We start from the raw sequence: 14,579 nt of genomic DNA, 5'->3' as shown, positions 1-14,579 counted from the left end.
AGGCTCTGGCACTCCCTGGCTGTGTGACCTCGAACAGGTGCATCTTCTCTGGGACTTAGTCTGGTGAGGCCTGAATGCGTGAATGGTGTAAAGTGCTTACCAGAGGGCCAGGCACAGGGCTCCACACGTGTCCACCATTCATTGCATCATTATTTCGTCTCTCTGAGTCTCAGTTTTTCCCACCCCACTGGGCTGTTGTGAGGACAGGAGGGGTGAAAGGAGGGGAGGTGGCCACTGCACAGATCTGGATTGGTTGGAGCTGGAATGGGAACAGGGCATGCTGGCCCATCTTCCAGCTGGTTGGGGACCCTGGTGCAACAGACACCCCAGCGGACCCGGCCTGGTCTCCTGCGCCCCTCTGCAGAGTCCCCTGCGGGATTGGGAAGGGTGTTGCTACAGGTGACCAGTATCCCGTGGGCCACGGAGGTGCTGGAACTGTGACCCTGAGGCCCTGCAGATTTTGTGGACACCCTCAGCCAGGCCGGGGCACAGGGAAAGGGAGGGAGCAGAGAGAGACGGGAAGGATGCCAGCCCCCTTCACCTGCTGCACCACGGTCATCACCTCCCACCTTCCTTCTCCCCCACCTGCTCCTGAGCAGCGAGGCCGAGTGTGATGCCATGAACGCTAGAGCGGGTGCCAATGCCACTGCCTTTCCTAGACTCAGAGACTGGGGCTCCTAGAGGCAGGAAACGGCCCCAGGGTCACACGCAGCTGCAGAGTCGACTCCTGTCTGCCGTGGAGCTCCGACACATGCTCGCTCCTCCAGAGGCTTGGTGCCTCCCGCCCCTTTTCCCTTCTTTGGCTCTCAGGCCGCCACGCTGACAGGCCCTGAAACTGGGAACAAGCCCCCACCCCTCTCTGTGCCTCAGTTTCCTCCTTTGCAAAATGAGGAAGCAGGACCTGACCAGGGGTTTCCTCGCTGCTGTTGTTGCTGTGGAGCCTTCACTGCAACGAGCTCACATGGAAACTCAGGATGCCGTACAGATCTCACACCACATCCTGGGGACAGGGGTGCAGAGACTGGCCCTGCCAGGGCCCCTTTTCCCCAGCCCTGAGAGCTGCTGTTTCAGTGTCATTATCTGCACTTGCTCCCGGCCCTGAAAAGCGGAGGATGCTGGGCAAGACGGAAGCAGCCTGAGGCCAGGCCCACCTGAGCAGTCCCCAGCCCTGTGGTCATGACAAAGCCCTGGGCTTCTATCTCTACGTGGCCCTGGGGACCCGGTCACTCTCATCATTGATCCACGTGTGGCCTCCCATCACTTTTTGTTGTTAGAATGCTTTTAGCCAGGTAAAACTCATTGATGAAAACCTACCCGCCACCCTAAAATTAGGACATATCTCTGACGGTATAATAATAACAGCAACAATGGAACGGTGAGGCTGGTGGGGATGGCAGCGAGACGGCGACGGTGACATTCCCTCACGATGGGGCATGGCTTCGCCTCCTTTCTATGCTTGCACAGCCTGTGCTAGGGCCGGGGGTGCAGATGGATGGCATATTTCTTTTTGTTGATCCTCAGGTGTTCAGAGGCTCACGGGGTCGGGCGGGGGTGGTGGTGAGGACACACACCACCACAGAGCCGCAAGGGAGGGGCTGGGAGAGAGGCAGGAGGACCGCTCTGGGCGCTCTGAAACTGAGCGTGTTAACTAGGCTTTAGGGGTAGGCAGCATGAGTGCTCAGAGCCGGAAGGGGAGCCAGGCCGCTGACCGGGTTCCGTGCTCTTTCTGATCAAGGCGACAGGCCCCATTTCACCTCGGGTCCAGAGCAGGGAAGTTCCCAGCAGAGAAAACCACTAGGGCTGAGTCATCAGAAGTGAGAGGAACATGGCAGGATGTGGGCAAAGGTCATGCCCTGGAAGGGGCCCAGGTAGGGCCCCACGTCCTTTGCGTGGGCGGGCAGGTCGGGGTTGGTAGTATGTCACCATCACCAGCTCCCAACAGCCCTGTCCTGGAGACCAGCTGGTCCCGGCTTCAGACACAGGTCAGGCTCGGTGAGAGTGGGGACCAGGGCTGTGATGACAAGGCCCCCTGACTTCTCAGTGGGCCCTGTCTGAGTTAATGAGAAGCCCAGGCCAGCCCCAGGAAGGGTGTTACATTGGCCTGGACCTGGCTGAATGCGGGTGGCAAGCAGGCGTCTTAATAGCACAGGGAGCTGACAAATACAAGAGTCTTCCCATGCCTGCCACCGAGCAGCATCCCATACCTGTCCTCCCATCTGGTCCTCACACGAACACAGGTGTCATGAGTACAGGGCCTGGCACCACAGGCGCTTGATAAATTTAAATGAATGAAACAAAACAAGCAAACAAAAGCCTTTGTAGGGATAGTGTCCCGTATGGTAATCTTGATGCTGTGTGGTTGTATGCCAAGACCTCAAATTCCTGGAGAACCAGCCCCCTGCCCTGTTGGCTGGAGAGAGGAAGAGCTCACACGGGATTGCCCCCTCCATGCCCATTCCCCCCATGAGAGTTCTGTTTCCCCCGCACCCACTGGCCAATGCATCCTTTCTGGGCTGGCCAGAGAGGACTCACATGTAGAGAACATGGATTCCAAGCTGCAGCAACTTCTGCCTTCCCATCCATGGCTAAGATTCATTGAGAGCTTGCTTTGTACCAAGTCTTATGATAGGCACATGGCACAAGTCATCTCATTTCATCCTCTAGTCCACTTTGTGAAGGAGATGAAATTGGCTCCCTTTTGCAGATGAGGAAACTGAGGCTCAAAGAGGTTTGCTTCCTCTAGCCTGTTTGGCAAACTCCTATTAATCCTGCAAAGCCCACCTCCTTGACTAAGAAGTAGATCAACCCTTCCTGTGTCCCTCTGACACCGAAGCAAGCCTCTTTGCTGCATCCATCCTGTTGGATGATTATGTACCTCTGGGCCTTTGCCCTCATTAGACTGAAAGCTTAGGGAGAACAGGAACCAGGCCTGATGCACATCCAGGTGCAGGGAAGTCACCTGGCACATCGTAAGTGTACAGTAAGTGTAGGTGGCTTATTTGAATTGTTTGCAGCTGTGCACACGTCCGCCCGAGCAAGTTCCTGCTTCATGCTTTCTTCTTTCTTCTTCTTAGAAATTTAACCTTAAATAAAATGCAGAAGTTTAAAGACTGGAAGACTCAGCTTCCTGGAGCCACTCGGACTGCTATTTTTGTACCCTTGGGCTCCCTGTTCCATGAGTGCATGAACACTACTTCTCCACTGGATGGGACGTTGGTCTGCCCTTCGGGGGGCCCTCAGCGGGCCAAGGCTTGGAAAATGATCCTCATACACGTTCAAACTTCACCCCTTACCTCGTGGTGGGAGAGGAACAAATTGGAAGATGACTTTAAAAGGGAATATTATATTTTCTCTGGGATGCTGAGCTGACTTTCATTTCTAGGATCCCAAAGACCTGCTTGACCTTTACGTCCACGTTTGCCATTTTGGTCACAAGCTGATGACAATAAATTATATTTCTAGAGAATTTTATTGGATTCAAAATGCAGGGACTTCCCTGGTGGTCCAGCAGTTAAGACTCCACGCTCCCAACGCAGGGGGCCCGGGTTCGATCCCTGGTCAGGGAACTAGATCCCGCATGCCGCAACTAAGACCTGGCACAGCCAAATAAATAAATATTTTTTAAAAATGCATTGATTTGCCTGAAAACATTCATTGGGCATCTACAATGATCCAGGCTCTTTGCCAGGTACTGAGGATACAAAAGTGAGTAATATCTCTTCCCTGTCCCCAAGGAGGTCACACAGTGTCCCTGGGGACACTTTCAGGAGGCCGGGCAATGCCTTCCTAGGGTGACACAAAAGCTTGTCCATGATACAGAGGCAGCCTTGAGATGGGCACTCAGGGTCCTCAGGTAGGAAGTGGAGCGAAGTTGTTCAGGCTGCAGGATGTGGGACAGCACCCACCTCATCTGATTAGCTTTTCATAAGAATACTGCACGGTAGGCCTGGGCAAGTTTTTGTTATTGCCATTTTAGGCATAAGGCTGCTGGGGCTCAGAAAAGTCAAGTAACTTGCCTAAGGACACACAGCCGGTAGGTGACAGAAGAAGGAGCCGAACCTCCCAACCCACTCCTGTTTCCGCTCTAGTCTGCCACCTCCTCACTCATTCACCCTTTCATCCGTTCACCAAGAGCTATGAGGTGTTGCCACGGGTCAGGCCCTGTGTGCTAGACACGAGGCCTCACCAGAAGGAAGACGGCTGAGGCCCCTGCCTTCAAGGAGTTCACAGGTTAATGGCAGAAAGAAATACATAGAGACTGTTGTAGTCAGGGCAGTGAAAGAAACAGTCAGGAAAGTAAGAGAGCAACTTGCCTGACCTGGGAGGCTGGTCAAAAATGAGGCGGAGCTGGCAAATGGAGCCTCTGGGGACATATGTGATGTCCGCTTTCTAAACCTGCCGGGGGTCTACTTAGATGAACACTATGATATTTGGGGGAAAAAGTGGACAAGGACCCTATTGGGCCCCATACTTACTGTGACACCATGTCTGAGTGTGAGCACAAACCCGTGTGTCTCTTGTCTGGGGGACCCTGAATCTCTGTGGGGAGACGTCTCTTCAAGGTGGAGGAGGGACAGGAAATAGAGAGAGGCTTTTGCAGAATCAACGGAGCTGGGCAAGTGTCTGAACTTCAGGGTGGGACAGACCTTGGTTCAGTTCCTGGCCCTGCTGGGCGCGTGTTTTGTCATATGTAAAATGGGCACAGAAACGTCCACCTTGCGTGGCTTTTGTCGGGATCAAGTGAACGCCTGTGGGCTGGGCATGTGGAGGAAGAGAATGTGATTAACAATCCCGTGAAAGGGATTTGCTTCCCTAGCAGGGCCCAACCCAGCCTCCTTTCGGAGATGAAAGGGCAGAACAGAGCCTAGGAGGTTTCAGGTCACATCAAGAGTGAGGAGATGCAGGCTGAATCCTGCCCTGCCTGACTGTGCCTGGATCTTGGGTGAGGGCCGCATGGCCTTGGATAAGTCCTTTCCCTGCTGCGTGAGCGCTTTCTTTCTCAGGATAGATGTTCACACCCCACGTGGGGCCGCCACTTCCTTACCACTAGAGGAAGGAGGAGGTCAGGGCCCAGTTCTAATGTTTTCAAGTGTCTACAGCACTCCTGGAGGGGGTTCCCATGCTGGGGAGAAGGCTGCAGAGGCCCCAGGACATATGGCTTGTGCTGCAGGCCGGGTTGGAGGGAACTTGCTCTTCTCTCTCTCTGATCCCTCTGAGAAAGAGGAACCTGTGGTCTGACTTAGGCTGAACTGGCCAAAACAGGAACCAGGGTCTCTAGAGCATCAGCCACCACGAGTCCTTGGCCCTGGGCTTTTGTTTTTCAGATTGGGTCTCAGGATGGGATGTCCTTGTGGTCAGCTCAGTAACCTGGAGCCTTCATATTCCTTCCAGCTGCCCAAGGAGGTTGCCTGCCTTCCCCTTTAGGGAGGGGGCTCCTGAGTGATGGGCATCCCAGGCCTTTGCCCAGCCTTCCTGGCAGAAGTGGTCCAGCCTTGGAAGGGCCAGAGTCACTTGGGGAACACCCTGGTAGGTTTCATCAGGGCACAGGGCCAAGATGTACCGTCACCCACCTTCATCCGTGTCGACTGGCTCTGGACATCGGAAAAAGTCTGTTTATTGTTGCTGCTGTTATTACCATTGTTGTTTGAGGTTCAGAGAGGTTAAATGACTTGCCCAAGGTCACACAATTCAAAATTGCATCTGTGGAACTGCAGTTGTGGACCGTGTCATATTTCTACTGGTGTGACATGGAACTGCTGTAGATGGCCCTGCTAATGGGAGGATGAGGTCGTGCTGAGATGCGGAGCCGGAACAGGAGGCAGGATGGTTTTGCTGGGCAGATGTCATTGCTTCTCAGACATGTTTTTCCAGGGAGATGGCATAGAAAGGGTTGGAAACCCTGGCCAGATTCAGAACATCAGTTCCTTTGCATCCAGACATAAAAACAGCGGTACAAGGTCGAGCCATGGGCTCTGGAATCAGATAGCTCCAATCTCTGCACCACTGTCTGCTAGCTGTGCGACCTTGGGCTAGTTACTCAGCCCTGAGCTTCAGTTTCCTCATCTGTAAAATGGGAATGTAGCATAGAGCCTCCTAGAAGGTCCTTAAGAGGATAAAATGAGGCAAAGTGTGTACAGCACTCAAGGTGGCACTTGGTACCTTCAGAGCTCAGTAAGTTTAGATAATAAATGTAAGTGTGAAAATGCATCTTAGTGACCAGGATAACTTGGTCTTGGATTAACAGTGTTTGGGATCTGTACCTGATGGACGCCCCACCTGGCCTCCCCTCGCTCACCTGGTCCACGGGTAGAAATGCGCAGGTTCGCGGTTGACACGTGTGGACACAGGGGCCTCAGTGGTGGCTGGGCCCCGAGTCTTGTCAGCCAGGCTCTGCTCAATGGCCATCTGGACCAGCTCATCCTCGCTCAGGCTTCTATACAGGTTGTACTCCTCTTGCCCAATGGCACGCTGTCTGCCCTGAGCACTGATCTCCGTGGCCATCCTCTTCCACCTCTCACCTTGGCCTCCAGAAGACACTCAGTGGGGAGGAGCAAGCATCAGATCAGGAAAGTCTGTGAGGAGATCAAAGCCACCCTGGTCACTAAGAGTTATGCAAGGTAGCTATGTTTACACACAGGGAAGGCTGCGCTTTCTTGTGGCAATCACACAATCATTTTTCATCCATTCATTTTGTCCTATGATCCACCCAACCACCCATTCATCTACACATCCATCCACCCACTCATCTATTCATCACTCCACCAGCCTATCTAACCATCTGTCCAACCAGCCACCCATCTATCCAATTATTCATCGTCCCACGCATCCAGCCGTCCACCCACCCACTCATTTATCCACTCACCCTCCCATCTGTTCACTTAGCCATCCATCTGTCCAACCATCTAATCATCTATCCAACATCCATGCTCCCATCCACCCACTCATCTGTCTAGCCAATCATCCAACAATCCACCTATCTCTCCATTATTCACCCTCAGATGTATCTGTCTATCCACCACCCATCCCTTTATCCATCCGTCCATCTGTACATCTATATATTCAACCAACCATCCACTCATCCACCATTCATTTTTCCATTCCGGACAGCCTATCTAAACACGTGTGCATGCATCGTTAACTGAGGGATAATTTACTGAGCACCTCTTCTATGTCTGACACTCTTCTAAGCACTGGTGATACAGCAACACGATCCCAAGAGACAGAATCCCTGCCCTCAAGGAGATTACACAACCGTGCCCACACTCCTTCCTTCCAATCATCCAACAACACCCTATCCACGCATTTCTCTGCCTTGTGCTAGAGGTGAGATTATTAGAGATGAATCACATGATCTAGTTAAAACCGATGGTTAAAATCCTTTGCCGTGTAATTCCAGGGACCGTCTTCTTAAAAAAAATTGCCTTAAGGAGAAATGGACTTTGGTTGAGTCAACTGCTCTTAGGAAATGAAGTCAAATCAGCTTAGCCTGATTTCCATTGTGACCGGCTGACATGCAGTGTGGCTGTAGGTCAGTGATTCCGAGCCCTGACTGAAGATTAGAGTCACATGAGATCTTTTCAAAAAACACCAGTGCTGTAATTCGGCAAATATTTGTTTGCTCGGCAAATATTCACCCTCCCCTTTCCCCTGGAGGCAGAATGTTGCCCCTTCCTTCCCCACTGAGCTTGGGCTTGGCCGTGTAACTTGCTCTGGCCAATGAATGCTGGTGGACATGATAACGCAGCCACTTGACGTGCACGTGTGCAGTGGCACTCGCTCTTCTGCCATCGCCAGGACTCCCCCTTGGAGCCATTGCCCTTTAGCTGGGCCCCAGGGTGAACCCACCTGGGGCTGCCACAGCCCAACCTGCACAGAGGAGCTCTGTCCAGTGGGCCTGCAGCCTGAAGCTGAGGAGCCCAAGCTGAGTGACCCAGCCTGGCCTGGCCTAGATCGGCCTATCGACCCACAGCGCCAGAGCGCGAGACTAAATGCTTGTGGCAGGTGCTTTGTCATGTAGAATTCTTGTGGCTCTAGTTAACCAACACCCAAAAGACTAGGCCGGGCACTTCACAGAGAGGACATCTAAAGGGCCAACCACCAAACGCAAGGGTGCTTAACTTCCTAAGTGTTTGGGAAGACCTCAGATTAAGACCCCAATGCAATACCACTGTACACCCACCAGAATGGCTCAAGTGAAAACGATGGGAAATGGCAAGCGTTGGAGAGGAAGTGGAGCAACCGGAATGCTCCCCACTCGTGGCAGAAGTGTCAAAATGGGATGGCATTTGCTAATGCTGGGCATATACATGTCATGTGACCCCCAAATCCCACTCCAGTCTCTATGTCCAAGATAGGTGCACATATGTTCACCAGAAGACAACTTTGAGAATAATTCATAGCAGCGTTATTCAAAATAAACCCCAATGGGGCTTCCCTGGTGGCGCAGTGGTTGAGAGTCTGCCTGCCGATGCAGGGAACGCGGGTTCGTGCCCCGGTCCGGGAAGATCCCACATGCTGCGGAGCGGCTGGGCCCGTGAGCCATGGCTGCTGAGCCTGCGTGTCCGGAGCCTGTGCTCCGCAACGGGAGTGGCCACAACAGTGAGAGGCCCGCGTACCGCAAAAACAAGTAATAATAATAAAAGTAAACCCCAATGGAAACGCCCCAAATGCCTATCAGCGTTTGAATGGATTAGCGCACTGTGGTGTATTCAGGTGATGGGTAGCGTATGCACCATTGAAATAGTCAAACTGCCGCTACGCACAGTAACAGGATGCATCTCACAAACCCGAGTGAGCAAAAGAAGTCAGACAATGAAGAACATACGTACACGATTCGATCTGTAGAAAGTTCAAGAACAGGCAAAACTAACGGTGACAGAAGTCGGGAGAGTGGTTACCTTCGGGGGTTACTAAGTGGGAGGGAACATGAGGGGGGCCAGTCATGCTGTATTTCTTGATCTAAGTGATTACATGGTTGGTTGGTTCCCTTCGTAAGAATCCCTGGAGCCGTTCGGGTATGATCTGTACATTTCTGTACACGATACCACAGTAACACATCTACTTAAAAGGATATAAAACTGGTTCTAGAAAGGATTGGTGTTTGGGCCCCGTCTCAGACCCATTAAGTCAGAATCTCTGGGAGTGTGGCCTGAGCATCCCACTTCTTCGAAGGGCTCCACGGGTGACTGGGAACCACCACTTGGCAGGAGGACCAGCCATAAAGCACAAGCGGGGGGGGGGGGTCACCCATCTGGGGTGGGAGCGGGGCGAGGGGTGGGATCTGACATGGGCTGAACCCTTGGTAGATATTCTTCCATCTACTTCCTGTCACAGCCCTAAGAGTAACACCTACTGCGCCGTAAGGCACTAGCAAATGAGAGTTGTTATTACCACACAAATGTGGGTTTTCCAAACACAGCTAGACGAGGCTGCAGCTCCGAAGGCAGCACACAAGGGCACCTGGGGACGGCGGTCCTGTGCCCTGCCTCAGCCTTCCTGGGGTCATTCCCCTCCACCCGCTTCTCCCCACCAATCCTGCCTGGTTCAGTCCTTGATTTCCTCCTGCTTGGCCTCAGCAGTGGCCTTCATGGTGGTCTCCCAGCCCCACACCCCAGACCTCACCAAGTCCTTCCTCTGCCTAACAGAATAAAGCCTGCACGCCTGGCCTTGGCCTTCCACCTCTTCAAAATCCAGTTCCCATTCTCCCTTCACCCTCTTCCTCTGCATCCCTGACTTTCCAAGTAAGGCGAGGGCACACCTCTCCCCCAGCCCAGCTGTGGTTCCTACCCCAGTGCCCTTGCTTGAGCTGTGCTGGACACATCTCCCTCCTTCCTGCATTTTAAGAACTCCTTCTCATTCCTCAAGGTCCAGAGCAAGTGCCTCCTCTTCCAGGAAGCCTACCCAGTTTCTTCCAAGGAGCATTCTGCTGCTAGAACTTCTCCCTCCGGGCTGTGGTCAGTAGTTCATGTGTGGACTTGACCCTGGGTGGTCTTCCCAAGGCCAATGCCTTACAAGGGGAGAATGCCTGGTTCAAGTTTACTGTGCAGGTGGCTGTATGTCTCCACTATCTTAGGGTACAGCAGACCCTCTTGATTGCCCACCCAACAGCCATTTCCCCCAATTTCTCTGATAGCAGAACCTGGCTTTGTTCAGGCAGCAGTGTGCCCTCTTCCATGGATGAAGCATGACTGTTCCAAGACAACTGGAACCCCCTTGGCCAGTGACTAATTTAGGGGTAGACATGTAGCCTGGTTTTGTCCAAAGAGACATAAAGGAAATTCTGCCGGGGTCTCCCAGGAAGGACTTTCCTTTTCCTAATAAAAAAGAAAGCAGTGAAGAAAATGACTCCTCGCCCACACCCCTGCTTTGTGTTGGAGGACTTGCTGCTTGGAGTGGTGGCAGCTATCTTGTAACCATGAGAGGGACAGTGTCGCAACAGTGAGTTTGACGGAGTGAGTGACAGGTCTCCTGAGTCCTTCATTATATTGTTGAGCCGCTGAACCAGTGCTGGGTCTGCCCATCCTGGCCTGCTTATTAGGTAAAGACTGAAGATCCTTATGGTTTAAGCCAATGTTAGGTGGATTTTTTGTTATATGCAGTCAAAAATCATCTTTAAGCGTGGTTCTTAGGCCTGACCGAGAGTCTTGAAAACACGCCAAGGCTCTAGTCCCACCCAAGACCATGAGCTCAAAGCCTCCAGGGCTGGCGGCCAAGCATTGCAGTGTCCAAGGCTTCCTTGACAATTTTAGTAGGTAGCCAGTGCTGAGAACCACAGTTCCACATCAAGTGTCAGGTAGCTGCTCTGTGCTCCACCCTAGGGGAGGGAAAAGGGGCATTCTGACCTCAAAATCACTTTGTGCCTAATGTTTGGGGTACTATTATTATTACCATTATTATTATTTTGCAGCACCGACAACCTCAGTTTTGTTTATTGTGTAAAGAGACCGGCAATCAAGAGACTTGGGGGTTTACGTCCCAGCTCAGCCACGAGCAACTCTTTCTCTCTCAGGCTCTCAGTTTTTCCATCTGTTAAATGGCGGGATGGACTAGAACCGGCCCTCCATCCCTTCCATCCTGGAAGGGGGCACTGTGCAGCCAGGTGGTCCCCACCCCCAGCTGACCCAGGCCCTGCTTCCCACCCCTTCTTTGCTTCCCTGTGCCTGAGGTCCCTGCCTTGGCTTTTCCAGAGCTGGAGTTTGGCTCTACCCCCACCTGGCACAAGGCAGAGGCTCAGTTCATGTGGTGCTACCCTGACCGGAAGTGCCGATGCCCAGTGCCTGCTCAGCGTCGTGGTGCCCTGGCCTGAGGGCATCTGCTCCAGACCAGGGGCGAGGGGGAAGAGCACAGGACTAAGAGTCAGGAACCTGGGTTATAGTCTCCAAGTTGATGCTAAAGTGCTGTGTGACCTCAGCCACATCCCTGTCCCTCTCTGGGCCTCAGTTTTCTCATTGCAAAAAGAGGATTTTGCCTAAAAGGTTTCCAAGGGTTCTTCCAGTTCTAAAGCTTCTACAACTCGTTGAGATGTTTGGTTAGCTCTGTGCTAGTGAACACCAAACTCTCTGTCCCTGGGAGTCCCTTATGGTCACTTCAACAGGTCCACCGTATGTATAGAGCTTAGCATCGGTCATGGGGGAATAGCGAACCAAGCAGGAATGGAAGGATCTCAGATCTGAGTGTCAGGAACCCTAGGTCTAGTTTCAATTCTGCAACTTACTAGCTATGTGACCTTGGTCAAGTCACTTCCCCTTCTGGGTCTCCGTTCCTTTATCAGTAAAAATGGGAATGAGACAACCCACTTCACCATGTTGAAGGGGCCATATACATGTGCTGGTCGAGTGCAGGCAGCTGGGAGGGGACCCCTCCAGCCCCTCACGCTAAGGCAGCATTGGCCCTGCAGCCTGGTGTGGGTAGCTCAGAGGTACCCGGACAGCACCCGGCTCCAGCGAGCACCCCTTCCTTGACCAGATTCCTAGGGAGGTGAGGACAGCCAGGTGATGGTTACCTGGAACTGCCATGTCCCGCAGCTAATTCCAGACTCCCAGGCCCTCCCCCGTGGATCACACAGCGTCCAGAGACTTTCCCTTTTGTCACTTATTCCATGGCATTGCCCCCAACAACTGCCCCAGAAAGTAAGAACGTTTTTTGTTGAATTAACTTATTCATTCTTATGCATCCTCTCTCCCATCTGATAGACGAGGTGATTAAGATTCCGAAAGGGGAAGGGAAAGGTTTGCATGAGGACAGGCAGCTGGAAAGTAGGATTTGGAGCTCAAGCTTCCTACCTCAAGTCCAATGCTCCTTCTGGGAATTCCAGGGACACCAATCCAAGTAAGTGGCACTCACAAGGGTTCTGAGCAGGCAGGGGTAATCTAGCCATCCTCACCCAACCCGGCACCTGCGCGGTGGGGACCACGGCGGGTTCCCACAGATGGGGGTTGACCTTGAAGGGACCTTGAGGGAGAAGAACTTCCCCACCCTCACTGTGGGGTCGGACATCTCTTGATTTTCCCACTGAGACCCTTAGCCTTTGAGGGGCTTTGAGTAAGTCCCCATCTTTAGAATCCTCCTGTTCAAAACGGAGACGCTGGTAAGTACTGTGGTTAAGGAGGTGGCGGTAGAATTAAGAGGTTCAAGCACGGACGGGCCTAGTTCTGGGCCTGGCCGCTGGTAAGGAAGTGTGTGGTACCAGGCTACTTCCCCATCATTGCGCCTGTGCAGTTACAGGCTAGCGCTGCTGCCAGGGACACTGGCAGGTGGCACTGCTCAGCCTTAGCGTGAGGGGGCAATTAGGAAGCAGCCTAGGGGGGACTTCTCTGGTGGTCCAGTGGTTGAGACTCCACGTGTCCACTGCAGGGGGCACAGGTTTGACCCCTGGTCGGGGAACTAAGTTCCCGCGGGCCATGCTGCATGGCCAAAAAATGAAAAAAAGAAAAAAGAAAAGAAGCAGCAGATGGGGTCAGCTTGGACGGGTTTAAATCACAGCTTTGCTGGTTGTTAGCTCTGTGACCTCTTAGAAGCTCAATTTCTCCACCTGTAAAATGTACCTAAAAGAGTACCTATGTCATGGCAGAGTGAGGGCAGGGGTGAGGAGGTGAGATCCTGGGTGATGCCCCGCCCCTCTCTTGCCCTCAGTTTCTCATCATCTTCGTGCTGTCCAGCTTGATTTCTGAGGCCTCAGCCTGGGGGCTAGGCTACCTTCTGGGCCTGAGTCCTGGAGAGAGGCCAGCGGTCTCAAGGGACCCTCTGGGAGGCTGATTGGGGTTAAAAAATAGCCCTTTCCCAGGGAAAGCGAGAGTGTAGTGGGCCCTGCCAGTCGAGCCAGGGGCCTGCAGAGGGAGCGGTGGTCGAGAGTAGCTGACCCAAGGCCCGCTTGGAACAGGAGAGACTGGAGCCACCCCTGAAGCTTCCAGGGGCTCCTCTTTTGCCTCCTTTGTGGGGCCCCAAATTCTGGCTCCAGGGGAGCCCCCACCTCTCCCAGGGCAGCTATAAAATTGGCATAACAGTGGCTGTGACGGGGCTCCTTGAGTTAACACAGTAAAGCACTCAGAACAGTGCCTGGTCCATCCACAGCCAGTGCTCTTCTAAGTTGGGCCTCAGTTTTTACATCTGTGAAATGGGCATAGAAACATGGACGCTTGCGGGACTGGAGTGAGGACTAAATAATAGCATTTGAAAAGTGGTCCTTCTTCCCCCCAGTTCCTTCCCCTCTCCACAAATCCAGGCTCTCTGACAGCCAGGGTCTCTCTGGGAGCTGCGGTGGGGTCTCTGTAGCCGTTTGGGGGCCTGCGGCGGGAAGAGTGGCTTCCTGGATGTTTTATCAGAAACTGGGGGTGGGAGGTGTGGCTGGAAGGGTTGGGGGCAGAAAAGGGACTGGCAGTCATCCTCCAGGGCATCAAGTTCCCCCTCAGCCGGGGACTTGAGTCAGGAGTGAGAGCCCAGAAAAGAGGCTTCCTGTCCTCTGCTCATCTGCCTTCCCTTCCCTCCCCTCCTGGCCTCATCCCCTGGCTAGTCACCCTTCCAGACGCAGTTCACGCAGCTCCTCCACCAGGAAGCCTCCCTGATCTGACAGCTGAGGCGTCCAGAGCTGCCTCCAAGGGCAACCCTGACGTTCTAGTGCTCTGACTGCCTACTGTGGGCCTGGCTCCCTAGAGAGTCTGGAAACTTCCACAGAGCAAGCCTGTATCACATTTGTGCCATAACCCCAGGACATACCCAAGGCCAGGTACACAGTAGGTACTTAATAAATGTTGGATGGGCAGGCGAATGAATGATTAGGTCAAACCCTGGAAGCACAGCTATTATGAGAAGACACTGTGCGTGGTAGAGGGCGTGACCACAGGTGTCTGACCGCCTGAGTTCAAAGCCCGCTCTGCCACCAGCTGGCCGTGTGATGGGGAGCAGCTTACTCCACTCCCTCTGCCTCGTTTTGCCCCTCTGTAAAATGGAGATAATGATAGCATCCGGCCTACAGAGGTGCTGTCAGACAAAGCGAGGCAACATATAGAAATGTGGGACAGGGCGCTCGGCATGGGGCCCAGGAAAATCCGCTAGCATTAGTCCCTGGCTCCCAGGATGCTGCG

General features: G+C 53.2%; 1 protein-coding gene across 1 annotated transcript in view; it reads right to left on the bottom strand.

Moving 5' to 3' along the window:
- Positions 1-14,579, bottom strand: part of ASB2 (ankyrin repeat and SOCS box containing 2) — a 43,092-nt gene that overhangs the window by 22,802 nt on the left and 5,711 nt on the right. Inside the window, exon 2 of the mRNA XM_060003332.1 lies at positions 6,296-6,572. Within this exon, the coding sequence (XP_059859315.1) occupies positions 6,296-6,501 (206 nt within the window). The 5' untranslated portion in view covers positions 6,502-6,572. The remainder of the gene's footprint in view (positions 1-6,295; positions 6,573-14,579) is intronic.

The sequence above is a fragment of the Delphinus delphis genome, chromosome 2 (assembly GCF_949987515.2).
Source record: "Delphinus delphis chromosome 2, mDelDel1.2, whole genome shotgun sequence".
In the NCBI taxonomy this organism is placed as follows: Eukaryota; Metazoa; Chordata; class Mammalia; order Artiodactyla; family Delphinidae; genus Delphinus; species Delphinus delphis.
The sequence above is the reverse complement of the archived record's forward strand: the minus strand, read 5'-3'. Positions and strand labels throughout refer to the sequence as shown.